The 20,289-nt window shown below is 39.1% G+C and overlaps 2 protein-coding genes across 7 annotated transcripts in view; one reads left to right on the top strand and one right to left on the bottom strand.

Moving 5' to 3' along the window:
* LOC125725217 (NACHT, LRR and PYD domains-containing protein 3-like) overlaps nt 1-19,646 on the bottom strand; it is a 457,448-nt gene extending 437,802 nt beyond the window's left edge. For 3 of the 4 annotated variants that reach the window (XM_049001941.1, XM_049001939.1, XM_049001942.1), the window contains exon 1: nt 19,307-19,614. The gene's annotated coding sequence lies outside the window, so the exon portion shown is untranslated. Of the gene's footprint in view, nt 1-19,306 lie in introns of all 4 variants that reach the window. The other variant, XM_049001944.1, reaches the window with a different exon arrangement.
* On the top strand, nt 9,332-16,769 carry LOC125725230 (uncharacterized). Of its 3 annotated transcripts, XM_049001996.1 has the most exons (8): nt 9,332-9,439; nt 9,929-10,036; nt 10,409-10,513; nt 11,656-11,712; nt 12,073-14,074; nt 14,170-14,238; nt 14,811-14,945; nt 16,372-16,769. In XM_049001996.1, exons 1-8 carry the CDS (start codon nt 9,356-9,358, stop codon nt 16,593-16,595), a joined length of 2,784 nt encoding a protein of 927 aa, XP_048857953.1. In that variant the 5' UTR covers nt 9,332-9,355; the 3' UTR covers nt 16,596-16,769. The 3 variants fall into 3 exon arrangements, with proteins under 3 accessions (XP_048857953.1, XP_048857954.1, XP_048857955.1); XM_049001997.1 differs by lacking the exon at nt 10,409-10,513; XM_049001998.1 differs by lacking the exon at nt 9,929-10,036.
* Nucleotides 19,647-20,289: the final 643 nt, after the last annotated feature.

A 20,289-nucleotide genomic window follows, 5' to 3' on the forward strand; every position in this document is an offset into this window, starting at 1 on the left:
CTCTAGGAACTAATAGATATCCTGCTCCTTGTGATCGAAGCAGGCGAGAAGGGTTGTAAGGGACCAGAAGATCATTAAGATATTGTGGTGCAAGGCCATTCAGAGCTTTGTAGGTTAATATCAGTATTTTGTAGTCAATCCTAGATTTGACTGGTAGCCAGTGCAGGGAGGACAGTATAGGGCTAATGTGATCAAATTTTTTAGTTTTTGTGAGAACTCTGGCTGCTGCATTTTGTACTAACTGAAGTTTATGTAGGGATCCAGATGGACAACCCGAAAGGAGGGCATTACAGTAGTCCAATCTGGAAGTTATAAAGGCATGTATTAGTTTCTCTGCATCTTGAAAGGAAAGCATCTTCCGAAGCTTGGCTATGTTCCGTAGATGGTAGAATGCTGTACTGGTAATGCCATTTATGTGAGCACTGAAGCAGAGGTCGGAGTCTACCAGGACACCAAGATCTCTGACCACTGTTTTAAACTGAGTAGGGAGGCCGCTAGGGTTGGGGTTTACAAACTTATTACGAGCATCCTTAGGACCGATTAAAAGAACCTCAGTTTTTTCTGTATTTAACATGAGGAAATTCCTTGCCCATCTTACTTTAGTGGCTTTGGATGACTCATTGTTTACATGGACAAACTGGTAACGATCAGTTAAATAGGAACGAAACCACAGGAGTGCTGTCCCTTTAATGCCAATCAATGTTTCCAGCCGGTCCAGAAGAATATTATGGTCTACAGTATCGAATGCTGCAGTTAGATCCAGTAAGAATAATAACGATATACAGCCACGGTCGGAAGCCGTAAGCAAGTCGTTCATGACTTTGACTAAGGCCGGTTCTGTGCTATGATTGGGTCTGAAACCAGACTGATATAGTTTGTTAGCATTATTTTTTTGAAGAAAGGAAGACAGCTGGTGAGCAACAACTTTCTCCAGAATTTTAGAAATGAAGGGAAGATTTGAGATGGGTCTATAGTGTCCTAAGTCACTAGGTTCAAGATTTAGCTTCTTTAGGATAGGTCTAATAACAGCCATTTTAAAAGATATAGGAACATATCCAAGCCTAAGAGATGAGTTTAACAAGTTTAACAATGTAGTGCTAATCAGTGATGCGATTTCCTTAAGTAGACTGGTGGGCATTGGGTCAACAAGGCTAGTAGTGGGTTTGCCAGAGGAAATTAACTTAAGGAGTTCTGTCCGCACTACAGGAGAGAAACATTCAAAGGTGTTATCATTAGTACTAATAGCACTAGTACTAACAGAAGATTGGTGGTTGTGTGCAGCTGTGGGCGTGCTAGTGATGGTATGTCTAATAGTAGTTATTTTATTATTAAAAAACGCAATAAAGTCATCACTCCTAAGAGCTTCTGGGACTTGTGAGTTTAACATTGAAGGATTCTTTGTTAACCTAGATACAGATTCAAACAGGAATTTAGGATTGGTTTTGTTCTCTTCTATTAGTTTAGAGAGATACACAGACCTAGCAGTCACTAGTGCTTGTCTATACTTAGACAGGCTCTCTTTCCAGGCAGATCTAAAAACGTCTAATTTTGTTGACCGCCATTTGCGTTCTAGCTTGCGTGAAGCTTGTTTAAGTTCCCGTGTACGGTCAGAGTACCAGGGGGCAGGTTTCTTATCTCTATGTTTTATTTTCTTGAGTGGCGCTACATGATCAAGAGTGGTACGAAATGATTCCACCATGTTCACGGTTACTTGTTCAAGTTCATTTACACTTGACGCTTCAGAGGTAAGGTTGAAGGACTGTGGGAGCTGATCGAGAAAAGTTGCGGCGGATAATGAGGCTATAGAACGTCTAGTATTGTACCTCTGACCTGGGGCCTTAGGGGGGTTATGTTGTATTTGAAATGTTAAAAGGTAATGATCCGAAAGTAGAGGATTCTGAGGGATAATTGATATGTGTTCTACCATGACACCATGACTAAGGATCAAGTCCAGGGTGTGGTTACAGGCATTAGTCGGCCCAGTTACATTCTGATGTACACCGGCAGAGTCAAGAATGGTTGTAAATGGATCACTATCGTTTTCCATATGAATATTAAAATCACCAACAATCACGGCCTTGTCGGTAGTAACCACCAAGTTTGTTAGGAAATCTGCAAATTCCTTAAGAAAATTGCTATAGGGGCCAGGCGGTCTATACACAATAGCAATGATGATTGGAGGTGTAGAACTACACTTAGATATGCTAGCAAGACTAAGAATAATAATTTCAAACGTGCTAAAGCTATAACCACTATTTTCATGCACTCCTAGGTCGGTCTTAAATATTGCAGCAACCCGCCACCTTTGCGATTGGGTCGAGGATTATGCTTATAGCTATATTCAGCTGGAGTGGATTCATTTAGTGCCAAGAACTTGTTTGGTTTAACCCAAGTCTCAGTAAGACATAGGGCACCAAGATTAAAATCAGTAATGATTTCATTTACGAGCAATGTCTTAGGAGCCAGCGATCTAATGTTCAGGAGTCCAAGTTTTAGGTTTACATTACACCTACTATCCAGAAGTGAATTAGGTCTAATTTCTCTAAGGTTTTTAAGACATGCACTACGGTGGAATGAACCCCCACGATTAAAACCGCGGGGAACAGACACAGTCTCAATAATATGAACCCTGGGTGACGACTTTAAGCGACTAGCAGGCGGTCGGTTATGCCGGTTTGCCTGCCGCCTTGGCTTGGCTCTGGTTAGTCAGCGATCTGCCTTAAGACTATGAGCTATGCTTTTTGACAGGAGATCGGCGCCAGCCCACAAGGGATGAATACCATCCCTCTTCAAAAGCCAAGACAGACAGACAGCCCGCTGTCTACTGTGGAGTTCTTCAAGTTCCTGGGTACCACCATCTTCCAGGACCTGAAGTGGGAGACCAACATCTCCTCCATCCTCAAAAAGGCCCAGCAGAGGATGTACTTCCTGAGACAACTGAGGAAGTACAGTCTTCCACAGGAGCTGCTGATCCAGTTCTACACTGCAGTCACTGAGTCTGTCCTCTGCTCCTCCATCACAGTCTGGTATGGAGCAGCCACCAAACAGGACAGGAAGAGACTGCAGCGGACCGTAGGGACAGCAGAAAAGATCATCGGTGCCCCCTGCCCTCCATCACAGTCTGGTATGGAGCAGCCACCAAACAGGACAGGAAGAGACTGCAGCGGACCGTAGGGACAGCAGAAAGATCATCGGTGCCCCCTGCCCTCCATCACAGTCTGGTATGGAGCAGCCACCAAACAGGACAGGAAGAGACTGCAGCGGACCGTACAGACAGCAGAAAGATCATCGGTGCCCCCCTGCCCTCCATCACAGTCTGGTATGGAGCAGCCACCCAACAGGACAGGAAGAGACTGCAGCGGACCGTAGGGACAGCAGAAAAGATCATCGGTGCCCCCTGCCCTCCATCACAGTCTGGTATGGAGCAGCCACCAAACAGGACAGGAAGAGACTGCAGCGGACCGTACAGACAGCAGAAAGATCATCGGTGCCCCCTGCCCTCCATCCAGGACCTGTCTCTCTCAAGATCCAGGGAAATGGCAGGAGAATCATCACAGATCCCGGACACCCTGGACACAGACTTTCTGACCTGCTGCCCTCTGGCAGACGATATAGAAGCCTGCAGACCAGGACACCCGACACAGGAACAGCTTCTCTCCCCTCGCCATCTCCCTCCTAAACAGCTGATCTGTCACACTGCTAAACACCTACAGCACTGCAACTGCACTGTGTGTACAGTCTGTGGGATATATTTCTGTAATCTTTGTATTTTCTGTATATAACATTTACGTTGCTTACTATATTGTATTGTTCATTTACACACTTTATGTGTATATATGTGTGTGTATGTATATATGTATATATATATGTGTATCCATAAATATATTTACATTTATAAATAGTATAAACATATTATACATACAAATAAAATCAAATCAAATTCAAATTTTATTTGTCACATACACAGTCATACACAGTACGATATGCAGTGAAATGCTTACACGACCGCCAGTGACCTAAAAGAGAATTAAGCTTGTCGTAAGAAATAAATATGAATAGAAGAAATACGATAGATAACACTTTAATACATTTTTTTTAACATTTACCTTTATATTTATAAATATAAATCCATATTACATATTCATATCGTAGATTGTTGTTGTTTTTACACTGTTGTGCTTGAGACCATCGACCGGAATCTAATTCCTTGTATGTGTTCGCTCACATACTTGGCCAATAAATGTGATTCTAATTCTAATTTTGATTCTGACAAAGGCTGATTTCCAAGGGAACTAAAAGTATGACAAGTTCGGGGATAGAATTTAATGCTTTATTTCCAGTAGGTTGTGTATGTTTGTAATATTACAAAGTGTTTTTATAAAAAATGAATTTTATCATAATTTGAAAACCATATCAAACACTGTACAGCAGGGGTCTCCATCTCCGGTCCTGCAGAGCTACTGTCCAGTAAGTTTTTCTATCCTACTGGCTATTTACCTGAGAACAGGTGTGACTCATCAGAAGCCAAGAAGTCACGTAATCTCGTACAGGACGACCGCTTAGAGTCTTGCTCAGCTCCCAACTATTTAATTTCTTCACCATTTAACCTCCAAATCGCTATTACGACAGTTCCGAATACACTTTAACCATGTCGAAGTCACAATGATTTTCCCATTTTTTCCTGAACTCGTTCTCACACTGACAAGAAAAAAAAAATCGGCTCGACAAGTAGCCGATAGTCAGGAAGACGAAGACTCCCATTCTAAGGCGGGCGGTGCCGATTCTTTGCTGGACCGGATTTTGGCTCGTATCGATGGTATTGAAAAATCTCTAAACGCCTTGGACGATATAAAATCATCAATTTCCTCCACTGAGAGATCTCTTTCTAGCTTATTATTGTTAATGTTTGTTGTGATTGTTCGGCCTCACTACTCACGGTTTGGCAGAGTGCCCCCCGCCCCCAGTAGACATACGAGTAGAATATGAGGTGATTGAGGTATGGATTGATTCTGATCGTATATGGACTAATCATCCCGAGATTCAAATACGTCGTCCATGATTCACCCATAATATTATTGTGCCATGGTTGAACTGCACAAACATGTTTTTCATTGGTCACTTATATAACTTGTTTTTCAAGAATAACTTCTCACAGAAAGAGTTAGAACACCTGTCTTGTCTTGTCTTGTCTTTCTCTGGGGAAAGGGACGCTTACCTTGCTTCTCCCAGGGGAAAAGGAGAAACGTTGCCTAAAATGCTTCGTTACCACAAGCGCAAACTCTCCGTCTGTGTAAAAGTGAAGTTTGTGTCTCTAAAATCACACCGTGTGTTTATTTTCCGGTCAAATGTGTGACCCCCCTCCGTATTTACCCCGGTCGGTGTCCGCGATGTGTGATTCATTCCTGCTCGCTGGCTTTGCTGCGCCCTTTTCGGGACTCATAATGAAGAGCTCACACTTATACACACAACACAATTAACCCTGTGTGTGTGTGTGTGTGTGTGTGTGTGTGTGTGTGTGTGTGTGTGTGTGCGTTGGTATTCCTATCTTTATGGGGACATTGATCTGTATACACAGTCACCTTATGGGGACCAAAAACGTTATGGGGACAAAAATCTAGGTCCCCATAAGGGAAACCATTAAAACATATTGGGGAGACTGTATATATGTGCCTTACAAAGTTTTAGCTTAGGCCCATAACGAACGACCTCATCGGATCACACGGTTCACACGGATTCTCTATGTTGCCACCTGTAGTCAGGAACCGGAACTTTTTCGGGGTGGGGCTTGGCCGAGCCTTACACACATTTTGCAAGCCTAATTTATGCAAATCACGGTACCGCCCACTTAACGGAGGTGTTTGCGTGATTTGCGCATGTGCAATAGCTTTGAGAGGTAAGAGCACCGTAAAGTTTTGTTCTATTAAGCAATTATAATACTTATCTTTCGAGTAAAATAAATAAGATTAAATAAACAATAAATGTAGGTGTGTAAAAAAGTGGCTGCTATGTTAATATTTTCAAAAAATTGTTAAAATGGTGAAACGAGAGCTGCGTTATGGCGAAGTGTAGTTTTATCTGACCATTAATGAGTTTTCAGCACCACGGGAAGTAGAAACATAGACGAAAGGAAGATTCTACTGCTTTTACACGACCAAATACAGTGAAAGGTAAGTTTGTGATTATATTTCTTGTGTTTTAATACGTTATTTATAATTAATACTTATTTATAATATATAACAATGCTAGCTGACTAGCCAGCTGAGTTTACATACACCTTATCAGATTTACTAGTGTGCTAGATTGGTTAAGTTAATAAGACGAAACTAATATATTAAATTGGGTCCTGTAGCTGGCGTGTGAATGCTTAGTGTAATACCCACATATCTAACTAGCTTCATGTAATGTAGTTAGCTGATAGCCATTTTCGGTTTCCCAAAAAATCGAGCGAAAATTGTCATCGGTGTGAGTGACGGGTTCAGCCTCTTTGGAGGATATTGGTGCACAGTTTCCTGGGCCAAGCACAGTTCCCTAGTTCCTATTATTATTAGTAGTAGTAATAGTAGTAGTAGTACTACTGGTAATCTTTAAAGCGCTTCACGGTGGTTTGATGTATCGATGCTCCTTTTAATCTGATTCTCGAAACACTTCGGCTGAGACGTGATAAGTCGGTAGAACGGTTTATTAGAACAGTCATTAGCATGCACGCATAGTATGTTCTTAAACCGGTATGTAAATTGAGCAGAATAAAGAAGATATGTTCTGCAACCCCTTGCTTACTGCACGTCTGCATCACGCAGTTACTCAGTATAATATAATGTAGACATATGATGGACGCTATACGAGCTCGAATAGAAGATGGACAGTGTATGTACTGGTATAGAAGATCGATGCAATGCGGTTTTAAAAGAAAAATCCTGCAGTTGCCTGTCCTGTGTTATGAACCAGTCAGGTTCATAATTAATGTTGCATCTAAAAAAGAAGGTATAGAATATATATAGAAGGTATATGTTTAAGAAATAAACATATAGTTTATTTCACTTCTATATGTTGGAAAGAGGCTGCGATGGGCTGGCCCCCCATCCTGGGTTGTTCCCTGCCTCGTGCCCATTGATTCTGGGATAGGCTCCGGACCCCCCGCGACCCAATAGGATGAGCGGTTTGGAAAATGGATGGATGGATGTTGGAAAGAGGGTGCAGTGTTTAGTGCTGCTGCCTTGCAGCAAGAAGGTCCTGGGTTCGATTCCGGGTCCGTTCTGTGTGGAGCTCGCACGCTCTCCCCATGTTTGCTTGGGTTATCTAGGGGCTCCGGTTTTCTCCCACAGTCCAAAGGCGTGCAGGGTAGGCTGGTTGGTGCGTCTAAATTGGCCCTGTAGTTGTGTGGTGTGTTGGCGCCCACCCAGGGTTGGTCCCCGTCTGTGTCCCCCCTGCGACTCCAGTGCAGATTATGGTAATGGATGGATGGATGGGTATTGGAAAGATAGGGTCTCATCTAACTTTGCGCATGGTAAGAGAGGAGCTGGGTTATACTAGCAGTAAAGGACAGAGTACAGGAAAACGGGGAACATATCTATTCCTCAAGGCGAAGGTGTATATTTACCATTCTGCAAGGTAAACAACCCCATAAGACATTTAGGCTACAGTGACATTTTTTTTAGTACCACACAATATCAGGTTCCCCATTTTGGTTTACAGTTGAGTTTCGTCAGTTATTTAAAGGATTTTCAGAAGTGGTAGCCTGAGAGAGTGATAAATCTTGAAAGTATGCTTTTGATGTATCTGAACATAAGAACTAATAAAAAAATACTATTTAGTTAATAACTTTTCAGTTACGATTCGAGATCTGTCAAACTAATTTTTAATAATTTCCTAGCAGTTTGAAATGCCACCACGAATCAGCCCACTTAAGGATGCCATTCATTACGTTGTTTCAAAGACTGACAAAACATGGAAATTAGATGTGAAGTACATCAATGCAGAGAAAGGTAAGGTGATGTCTGACATGATTTTTCAGTTAATAATTACTTGCATGCAAAACTGAAGCTTTGCACTAGATGCTGATCAGATAATGATTGTATCATTATCTGATCAGCATCTAATGCAAACTTTAGGGTATCATGAGGTACCATCTGTCAAGGTCAGTTTTTGTGTAATTGGCATGAATTATCTGCAAGATTTGGTAATTTATACACATAATAGGTTCATGTATATGACCGATGAGCCCATTTATATACATTTTACACACTCACCAAGGCCAGCGAGTGTTAGGTTGAAATTATAATTGATTCTTTTACAAAACATTAAAAACGGGTTTCCCAGACCTGAACACATGACCAGGGCTAATTGGATAATGGTAGAATGCATAGGTTTTCCTATTTTATTAAAAATGGTTTTGTTGTCTATTACAGGCCGTGGTATATTTGCAAAGGGTTTGATTTGCAAAGGAGATTTTGTTGTTGAATATAGGGGAGAAATGATAAATAATGCGGAATCCCAGAGAAGAAGAAAACTTTACCACCCATCATGTACTGCATTTATGTTTGCGTTCAAGTGGAGAGGGAAAATGTATTGGTAAGACTTCAATTTGCAAATAATACTCCTTATACTAAATTAATAGAAACTCTGATCTTGTGGTGTACACACAGTGTACAGAATATATTGTAGTGTTGCAGAATGTTTGAGAAAGGCTTATGATTGAATGGAGTATATATTAATCAAATTTATCACTATTTAAATAAAAAAAACTGACGTGGTAAAATAAGAATGAAAATGAACATACATAAAGAAACAAAATCAGTCAAGTAGTATCAGAATTATCTTAGCATCACCTGAAGCTGCAATCCATGATCAACCTCTAAGATAAATGACAATCTTCTAACAGAGGAAGAGGCACTAGAAAATCAAATCAAAGTTGCTAATGTTCTCAGAAGCTGTTAGATAAGATCAGTGTTTAAGAACCCAGTAATAAATATGGTCAATGTTTAGTTCCTTTATTTATGAAAATTTACCTACAATCTGAATAAAGGTAGTGATGTTGATAGTCATATGAAAAATATTTTCAGCCTAGATTACAGCTAATGAAGTAAATGCAAGTCCTAATTATTTTATAAAAATGTTACATTTGGTTGAAAAAACAGCTGCTAATATAAATTTAGAGGAGTCCATTCAGTCCATTTAAAGGCGTAGATGAATGAGCAAAGTACAAAAAATCACCAGCAGGTCCATTGTGTCCAACCAGTCACCTGGTTAAGTATCAAATACTTAGTTTTGTATTATGTATTTGGAATAGTGAAATCTCATTTTTTTTTATTTGTCATTATAAATGTGTTTTCAGGCGACCAGCATTACAGCTAATGCCATGGGGCCGGACGACTCTCAACCTTCCCTCTTGTCAAAGACTCCGATATATGATGCTACTGGACCAAACAACACACCTCAACAGGTACATTCATGTCCATCGCTTCAGATTGAATTCTAGTGTCTCTTTTTATGTTTCTCTACTTTAGGGGTGAGATTTTAGCTTTCACTGGGATCGTTATCTTTGGTAATAAGTACTGTATTCTAGGCACTCACGACGTCCCCACAACACACCTGCAGTTGGTGTGTGACTACAAAATGTTTGTGATAAATTGGGCAGAACTGGTCCCCATAAGGAACAGTAACACTGTGTGTGGAATGTCCCCACAAAGCATATTTCATTCAAGATGTGTGAACACTGACAGAGCTGGACTGGGCAGGAAAAGATATTTTATAATAAATTTGATTTTTTTATTTCCTCTGACGATTGTCGGCATGCATCTCATCTTTTCTTGTAGATTTTGTCTGTACACGTAGTCTGTCTGTCTGCATGTTATGGAATATTTACTTCAAATTGACAATTTGTTTTCAGTGTTTTCATTATCTGAATTTGTCATTATAAATGTGTTTTCAGACGACCAGCATTACAGCTAATGCCATGGGGCCGGACGACTCTCGACCTTCCCTCCTCTCAAAGACTCCGATATATGATGCTACTGAACCAAACAACACACCTCAACAGGTACATTCATGTCCATCGCTTCAGATTGAATTCTAGTGTCTCTTTTTATGTTTCTCTACTTTAGGGGTGAGATTTTAGCTTTCACTGGGATCGTTATCTTTGGTAATAAGTACTGTATTCTAGGCACTCACGACGTCCCCACAACACACCTGCAGTTGGTGTGTGACTACAAAATGTTTGTGATAAATTGGGCAGAACTGGTCCCCATAAGGAACAGTAACACTGTGTGTGGAATGTCCCCACAAAGCATATTTCATTCAAGATGTGTGAACACTGACAGAGCTGGACTGGGCAGGAAAAGATATTTTACAGTGAATTTGATTTTTTCTTTCCTCTGATGATTGTCGGCATGCATCTCATCTTTTCTTGTAGATTTTGTCTTTTGCTAATGCCATGGGGCCGGACGACTCTCGACCTTCCCTCCTCTCAAAGACTCCGATATATGATGCTACTGAACCAAACAACACACCTCAACAGGTACATTCATGTCCATCGCTTCAGATTGAATTCTAGTGTCTCTTTTTATGTTTCTCTACTTTAGGGGTGAGATTTTAGCTTTCACTGGGATCGTTATCTTTGGTAATAAGTACTGTATTCTAGGCACTCACGACGTCCCCACAACACACCTGCAGTTGGTGTGTGACTACAAAATGTTTGTGATAAATTGGGCAGAACTGGTCCCCATAAGGAACAGTAACACTGTGTGTGGAATGTCCCCACAAAGCATATTTCATTCAAGATGTGTGAACACTGACAGAGCTGGACTGGGCAGGAAAAGATATTTTATAATAAATTTGATTTTTTTATTTCCTCTGACGATTGTCGGCATGCATCTCATCTTTTCTTGTAGATTTTGTCTGTACACGTAGTCTGTCTGTCTGCATGTTATGGAATATTTACTTCAAATTGACAATTTGTTTTCAGTGTTTTCATTATCTGAATTTGTCATTATAAATGTGTTTTCAGACGACCAGCATTACAGCTAATGCCATGGGGCCGGACGACTCTCGACCTTCCCTCCTCTCAAAGACTCCGATATATGATGCTACTGGACCAAACAACACACCTCAACAGGTACATTCATGTCCATCGCTTCAGATTGAATTCTAGTGTCTCTTTTTATGTTTCTCTACTTTAGGGGTTAGCTTTTAGCTTTCACTGGGATCGTTATCTTTGGTAATAAGTACTGTATTCTAGGCACTCACGACGTCCCCACAACACACCTGCAGTTGGTGTGTGACTACAAAATGTTTGTGATAAATTGGGCAGAACTGGTCCCCATAAGGAACAGTAACACTGTGTGTGGAATGTCCCCACAAAGCATATTTCATTCAAGATGTGTGAACACTGACAGAGCTGGACTGGGCAGGAAAAGATATTTTACAGTGAATTTGATTTTTTCTTTCCTCTGATGATTGTCGGCATGCATCTCATCTTTTCTTGTAGATTTTGTCTGTACACGCAGTCTGTCTGTCTGCATGTTATGGAATATTTACTTGAAATTGACAATTTGTTTTCAGTGTTTTCATTATCTGAATTTGTCATTATAAATGTGTTTTCAGACGACCAGCATTACATTATATTTCAAATATTGTTTATATGGTTGCTTGTATTTACAGATTGCCAATGAAGATGAGGTTTTTGTACCAAGACTCAGACGGACTAAAAGTATTGAAGTAAGTTCTCTTTCCAAAAAAAAAATGTTTACTAAACTGGGACTTTGTTTCAGTCAACAGTTATTTTCAGTATCAATTATTCATTGGATTATATTCTTAATTGATAAATTATTTGGTCTATAAAATACCAGAGAGAAGTGAAAAATGTGCATCACTTTTTCTTTGAACCTAAGATGTCATCAGATGTCTTTGTTAAATCAGCTGTCCAAAATCCAAAATAATATGGTGAAAAGAAACGTTATCACACTTACAAAACCTGCAAAAATTAAACTGAATCAATGATTAATTTATTATCAAAATAGCTGAATTCATTTCTGACAATTTACTGATCGAATAATTATTACTTTGTTGTATTTTTAGATGAAAGACGCTGTTCCTGACAATTCTGATGAACTTTATGATTCCACATCAGGGAGTAATGATGATTATATTCCAGATACCACTTGTGAAAGTGACAGTGGAAGTGAATACAGCTTTAAACAAAACCTAAGGACCAAGAATCAGTCTTTTGATTTGCTTGATGTCTCTGGTTCAGTGAGTTCCCAAGTCTGTGACTCGACAACCCCAGACAAAATGACTTATGATGACCACAACCTTGCATCTGAAGTCACTGGAGCAGAAGAAGAAGAACCCTCTTCAAGTCAGAATGTAAATGACATCATGGTTGTTAAGGCATTAAAAAAAAGAGGAGGGAATAGAATTTACAACAAGAAACACTATTGCTTGTATTGCTCTAAACCATATTCTAAGATCGCAAGGCATCTAGAAGGTGCACATGAAAATAAACCTGATGTAGCTAAAGCTCTAAGCTTTCCAAAGGGTTCCAAGGAGAGGAAAAAACAGCTAGATTATATTCGTAACAGAGGAAATTATGCTCACAATGCTGCTGTAATGGAGTCAGGAAAGGGGGAACTAGTGCCATTTAGGCGACCTCATAAAGAAGTGCAGGGAAAGGAATTCATGCACTGTGCATATTGTCAAGGTCTTTTTACAAGAAAGGTTCTTTGGCGGCATATGCATAATTGTAAACTTAAACCCGGATCAGTCACCTCCAAACCAGGAAAGAACCGTGTTCAGTCCATGTGTACATACACAGGGCCTGTGCCTTCACACGTAAGTAAACAACTGTGGGGAGTAATCGGTGCCATGAATCCTGACCCAGTCACAGATATAATCAAAAATGACCAAGTCATTATTGCTCTTGGACAGCACTTGTTAAACAAAGGTGGACCATCACGCAAGAATCAACAGTATGTTCGAGAGAAGATGAGAGAAATCGGAAGGCTGATTTACAATGCCAGCAAAGTGACCACCTTAAAAAAATTGGAAGATTTCATAAATCCAAAGAACTACATGGACACTGTCAAAGCTGTCAAGTTTACATGTGGGTATGACAGTGAAACAAACAAGTTCTTAATTCCATCACTGGCAAACAAACTTGGAAATGCCTTGGTTAAAGTAAGTAAACTTTTAAAAGCTCAGGGTTTAATCTCAAACAACAAAGAGCTTGTTGAGAATGCCAGTAAGTTTCTAGATGTCCATCAGCAAAAGTGGAATGAGATGATCTCAGCTACTGCATTGAGGAACATCAGTGAAGCAAAGTGGAATGTGCCCACTCTCATGCCCTTTACTGAAGATGTCCAAAAAATGCATGCATATCTCAATGAAATGCAGGATAACTGGTACAAATCGCTCTATGAAAATCCCTCTGTAAAAGCCCGGATTGAGCTTACAAAGGTGTGTATGACCCAGATCATTCTCTTTAACCGGCGCAGGGAAGGAGAGGTGGCAAGCATGCCCTTATCTGCATTTTTATCGAGAGACACCTCTGATCCACATCAGGATGTGGACTGGGCTCTGTCTGAAGTGGAAAGAAAACTTTACAGACACTTTACACGGATTGTCACCAGGGGGAAACGTGGTCGCCCAGTTCCAATTCTATTGACTCCAAAAATGCTGTGTGCATTAGAACTCCTTGCTAAGCAGAGAGGGGCCTGTGGGGTACTAAAGGACAATCAGTATATGTTTGCGAGACCAGAAGCTATGACACATTTCCGAGGTTCTGATTGCATCCGTGGATTTGCCAAGGTGTGTGGTGCAAAATGTCCTGAATCACTGACATCTACCAGACTGCGAAAGCATGCTGCAACCCTTTCAACTGTGCTGAACATGACAGACACAGAGATGGACCAGCTGGCCACCTTTCTTGGACATGACATTAGAATCCATCGTGAGTTCTATCGACTCCCTGAGAAAACCCTGCAACTTGCAAAGATCAGCAAAGTTCTAATGGCACTCGAGCAGGGAAGATTAGCTGAGTTTCATGGCAAGAACTTGGATGAAATTCAGATAGATCCAGATGGTATGTTATTTGACTTTTTTGTTTATTTTTCTGCTTGCTATCTATTCTTTTTGTTTAATCACATTGTTAAGCTGTACTTCGTATGACTTCTACAGAAAAAGTTCTGGACAGTGATGAGGAAGACTTCCAGGAGAAATGTCAGGCAGATTCATCAATTATAGATGGTATGTTTTGTCACTAGTTTAAGTCAGTAAATAAGTTTATTAGAGTATTGCTTTAATTGAATTTGTTATTTAGCTAACTAATGCCAGGGGCATATGGACGTATTAATTGGGACTTGAAAGCTACAATTATAAAAAAAAAAAAAAATAATCAAACATAACATCACGAATTGGCCCTTGTCAAACTCACTCTAATCATTGAACTTGCCCATTTTTTTCCTACTTCTGACACATCAACTTTGAGGACAAAATGTTCTCTTGCTGCCTAATAAATCCCATCCACTATCAGGTGCCATGATGAAGAGATAATCAGTGTTGTTCACTTCACCTGTCAGTGATCATAATGTTATACCTGATCGGTGTATATGCTTAGCATCTTGCACCTAATGATACCAAGCCTGTCACTCTGGTTTTAATCATGGTTCTGGTTTCTTGAGATTTGCCTGCCTCTGCCTGTTTACTGACTATGATTCAGCTGTATATTTTGGATTTTTCTGCATATTTAATAAAATAATAGTTTACTGCATTTGCATCCACCTCCAGCATCTGCTCTGAATGTTGATTATTTTCCACAGAACCATCAGCAGAGGAGATACTTCCTCCTACCGAAAGGAATGAAATGCCGCCACCACCGTCCAAGAGACATAAACCACTACCATTAGATGATACATCACCGTCAGTAGTCAGTACTGTGAGGCCTTCATCCAAAGGTGAACTCTCTACTCTTTTGTTTGTATTTGCGGAGGTACTGTCAGTGTCTGAATTAAACTAGAAATGGCTAAATGTTGTAGCAGCCAAATTGCTTTAAATGAATGCTTTGCTGCCAAACTGTTGTTGTCCCAAGCAGCTCTACATTATTCTGCCCTGTCTGAAAATCACAATTCTCAGAAATCCCTCTGTACCATTTGATGGGGCTAATTGGTTGTTGCTCGACTCTATAAGCTGCTTGAAGTGGGACTAGTAACAGTAACTGTTCTAATAAATGAAACATTAGTAATAACTAGCCCCTATATCAACCACCTGTCCTGGCTGTTCACAGGGTGCTGGAGCAATTCAGTGTGAATGACTGGATAACTTACAGCATTACTCATAATGTAGAAGCAACTCAACTTCAAGTAGCTTTAATATAATTTTCTTGTTACCAAAGCTAATATAGCTAAAGCGGTACATATTAGTACTTGTATGATGGTTGTACAGTATACCAAAAACATTATAATTCTGTGTAAACCATAAATAACAGAATACAATAATTTGCAAATCTCAACCTATGTTCAATTGAATACAATACAAACACAAAATATTTAGTGTTTATACTGATGAACCTGATTTTGATACCTGCAAAATGCTTAAAAAAAGTTGGGACAGGGGCATGTTTACCTTTGTATTACATCACCTTTTCTTTTACCAACACTGAGTGAGCCTTTGGGAATTGTTGAAGTTTTGAACAAGAAATTCTTTCCTATTCATACTTGATACATGACTTCAGTTGCTCAACAAACTAAGGTCTCTGTTGTTGTATTTTGGGTTTCATAATTTTCACACATTTTCAAAGGGTGACAGGTGTGGTCTGCAGGCAGGCCAGTTTAGATCCAGCGCTCTTTTACCAGCAAGCCACACTGTTGTAACACGTGCAGAATATGGCTTGGCATTGTCTTGCTGGAATAAGCAATAACGTCTCTGAAAAAGACATCATATGGATGGCGGCATATTTTGCATTCAACATTAAAGGTACTTTCACATGCCATGAGTGCTAACACACCAAGTGGTAACCACTGTGCTATCCTTGCTTGTGAAGAACTGAGCCTTTCTTTTGTATTCAGTTGAATGTCGGTTGCATTCTGTTTTTATTTATGTTTTACACAGCATCCCAGTTTTTTTAAATCAGGGTTGTAATGTCTTATATAATTACTATACACACTATATACAATACTAATACTATACTAGATGGATTTATCTAGTGGATCTTTAATGTTCATAAGAAGATACATACTGTTGTTTCTTCTTAAAATTTGACAATATAATTCTATTCCTAGGTAAATGCAAAGAATTTTACTTGCTGCATGTATGCTGATATAGAATTGAGCAATTTATATCTGATTTACAGCATTACTAATTAGTTTTTCTGACCACTTTAAGGTAAAGTGACCCAAAAGAAGAGACCCTGGCAGCAGACAGAGGTGCAGGCAGTGGAGAGGCACATGAATCGGTTCATCATATCTGGTATTGTGCCAGCAAAGAGCGATTGCGAGAGGTGTTTAAGAGCGGAACCAGAAGCTCTTAAGCAAAGAAACTGGCAGAACTTGAAATTCTATGTGTATAATCGCATCACGGCCTACAAAAGGGAAATGCAACGTAAATAGGGTTAAAGTTACGAATTCTCTGGTATGGCTTTTTGTTTCCGTTTGCCAGTGATTTGGAAAGGTTCCTGTTTTAAAACTCAGTCAACAGGAATTTATTTGCTTTTAGATTCATTTGACTTCATTTGGTGAGTTTGTGAAGTTGAATTCCTAAAAAGTTGCAAATTTTGTAGTTTAAATTTAAGCTTAATGTCATGGCAGTTCTTGACCGTTTGATGTTATATATATATATATATATATATATATATATATATATATATATATATATATATATATATATATATATATATATATATATATAAAATAATAGCCAAAAATGCCAATGATTTTGACAGGTTTCTGTTTTATATTAGGAAAGCCTATCTGAAAAATCAGGCAACAGGAATTTGATTGCTTTAGATTCATTTGATTTAATTTGATGAGTTTGTTTGTGAAGGTGAACTCATTAAAAGTTGCAGATTTTGCAATGTTAATGTCGCGTTCAGTGTCGTGTTGTGTGGAGTTCAATCTGTGTCTTATTATAATGGAAGTGTGGTGGAATTTACCACCAGAAGTCCAATCTTCTCTACACCCAACAATATGTAATAAACCAACATGTTGTATTCAATAATGGGGACCTTCAAAAGAGAGTTTTTTGAGCCTGGGGGGTTGGGGGGATGTATGTTAATAACCATGCAGATGTGTTTACCCTGCCATTGAGTTTTGCTAAATCATTGACTTTTACACTTGTTAGATTTAGAATATGTAAGGAATAATTGACCGTTGAATTATTAGAAAATAATTTCTCCGCTTCGCGTCGTGGCCGCATTACCACCTTGGGTGTGCATTATTTTCTAATAATTCAACGGTCCGGAGTCAATTATTCCGCTTATACTACGGTTGCCACACCTCAAGACATCGATCAGATGATATATTTCAAGGGATTCGTCCGGTTTTTCTACTTAAATCGCTATTGTGAGTAGGATTATTTCTTCCGCATCTGTCATGTTGTTGTTTTTGTTAGTCCTGTGTGCTGTATAGGTACTGTATGCTAATTTCCGTTATTACAGTTAACTATGCGAAGTGATATGGAACTGTAATGCGGTCAAGAGAGCTACCTGGAACTACATTCGCCGTTCGTTTATCTGAAAATAATTGCACACCTCAGAACGTTCGTCAGCCAATCAGATTCAAGCATTCAACGGTCCCGTAGTATAAATATTTTTAATTGCCTACAGTTAAACAATAGGACAGAGGACACAAAAGAACTCCTCATTTGTTAGAGAAACATAGCAATTAAGTATTTATAATTTCTTACTATGAGTAGCTAAAATATTTCACAGTACTGTGATTGAGTAGTAGATAGCTGATGCTGGATGGTTGACTGGTTAAAAAATATTTAGAATGGCTGTAAAACTGGCAAGTAAAGGTTTAAAGGTTTGACTTCTTTGGGTCTGATCCTTTGTAAGTGAATGTAGCCTTTAACTGCTTCACCTATTAATGTTCACTTCAATCACACTGATATTCTTAACAACCCTAGGTTTTCAGTCATAACTAAATGTCTTAACTATTATTTTGGACAGTTATTTAATATGATTAATCACTCAGAGGAAACTTCAGGGTTACACGAGACTGAGGAAAACTTTGTCTATGCTGATGTGTTGGAGGAACACGGTTTACTTACCACAAACATTTGGCGTTTAATTTCAGTATGTATAAAATACATGGCTGGAAACATATAACAATTGACTGTAGAGTGAAAGGAGAAAAACATTGTGATGTGTGTTGAATGCATATGCATATATAATATAATAATTTATCTGAGGATTGCCTTCATATAGGTGCTCATCAATTAGTAACAATTATAGTTGCAATGTCCCCACTAATCAAGGAGGAATTTGTGTGAATTATGCAAATCAGGTCCCCACTAAATATATTGGAATTTGTGTGAATAATGCAAATACTATGTAAATGAGGTCCCCATTAGTGATATTCACCAGATTTTTCATAAGTCCCCATAGAGTTTGGTCAAAATATTACTTCATCAATTCAGATATTTGAAGTCGTGTATAAGCTAACAAAGCTATGGTTAGTATGCCTGATTTTTTTCTTATTTCTAGAACCTGTAGAAAGGGTGGTCCCCGCAAGTGATGATCAAAAAGCTGGTCCCCATACAACATGGAAACCAGTATGTGTGTGTGTGTGTGTGTGTGTGTGTGTAATACACCTTCTGTCATTCAGCTGCGCTGTGGGTTGCGTTTGACTTATTCTTTACCGATTATTAAAATCAGACTTGCGTACTATTTGCATTAAACAGTTTAAATACGACTACAAAGTACAACTACAATTAAGATCAGCACATTTCAGATTGGAGAACACAGAACAGATCCGTGGTAAAACCTTTGATTTAATAAAATGTTAAGCATTGAGTTTAGCCCGGATGTTTCGGCACACTGGCATTAATCCCCAATACTTAATAAAAGAAAAACTTAATATAGCTTCAAAATATTACAGCCTACGTCCCGGTCCATAATTACGCAGCACAGTATATTAGGCGAACTCATGGCTGCGCGTAAGTAATTGAATATTATTGATGTTAATTCGAAAACTCTTCTGAAACACGTTACCTACTGTGCTGTACGGACGTATAATTAATGTTTAATTATATTGAAATTCCGCTGTATATGTAGGCTGTGTTAAACATATCAATTTTATTATTATTAATTTAATCTTACCTTGAAACATAGAATATCTTTACATTATTCCAGAATCTTGATAAAATGTTTCTTGATAAAATGGCGACTCTGCCTTTAAAATCCCGACACTTAATTTCACTTTCGTTTACAGGCAGGAAATGATCAGATCCGTTTCATGCAAAAAATGGACACGGACTCAGCGGCACTTCGTAGGGTTTTGGGGGGATATTATCTATGTGACTTAATAATTAGTAACAATAACCGTAATTCGGTTATAACACACATTCAGGATGATCGTGCATGTAAAAAGCGGTACTGCAGTAACACTTAAATCATTAACAGTGGCGATTTGAGAAATTTAGAAATGGGGGGATCCAAGGTATTTGAGGGGGTCAAAGACAAAACCGCGTAATTTTATAATTTCATCAAAATATATTAACTGGTGTAGCGAAGTAAAGGTCAAACTAAACACTTGAATCACACTTTTTTTATTTCCAATGCTCAACAAGTACAGGTAATATATTTTACAGACAGAACAATAAACAAAACAAAAACAAAAAATGATATTCAGACAGAGTTATTACAAAGTAAAAGATTACCATCTCAATACCAAATTTGACAGAACATTTTAGCACTATGTCTATACATCAAGTAAATAAGCATCAAATCAGGATTCTGTCATGCCCGGCTCGTCCGCTCCTCCTGTGTGCCACGCCCCCCTCGTTAACCTCACATGGAACCCCGACGTTATCAGATGTTTCTTGTTGTTTCATTCAGTCCTGTGTATTTAAGTCCATGTCAGAGTACGTATCCCCAGTTCCGTCATTGATGTCGTGCTCTGTGTTTCGCCTCGTCTGTTTGTTCTACCTAATAAGCCGGAGTTCCTGATTCTCCGCTCCCTGCTCGCCCGACGGCGATCGTGACATGTATTCTTCATAAGCGTGAATGTGATGGTTTCTTCAATCAGAGTAAGGAAAGAACATTTCCACTAAAGTAGATGTAAGGGGTGGTGGCTGTATTGC

This window comes from Brienomyrus brachyistius, unplaced genomic scaffold (assembly GCF_023856365.1).
Source record: "Brienomyrus brachyistius isolate T26 unplaced genomic scaffold, BBRACH_0.4 scaffold63, whole genome shotgun sequence".
Classification (NCBI taxonomy): Eukaryota; Metazoa; Chordata; class Actinopteri; order Osteoglossiformes; family Mormyridae; genus Brienomyrus; species Brienomyrus brachyistius.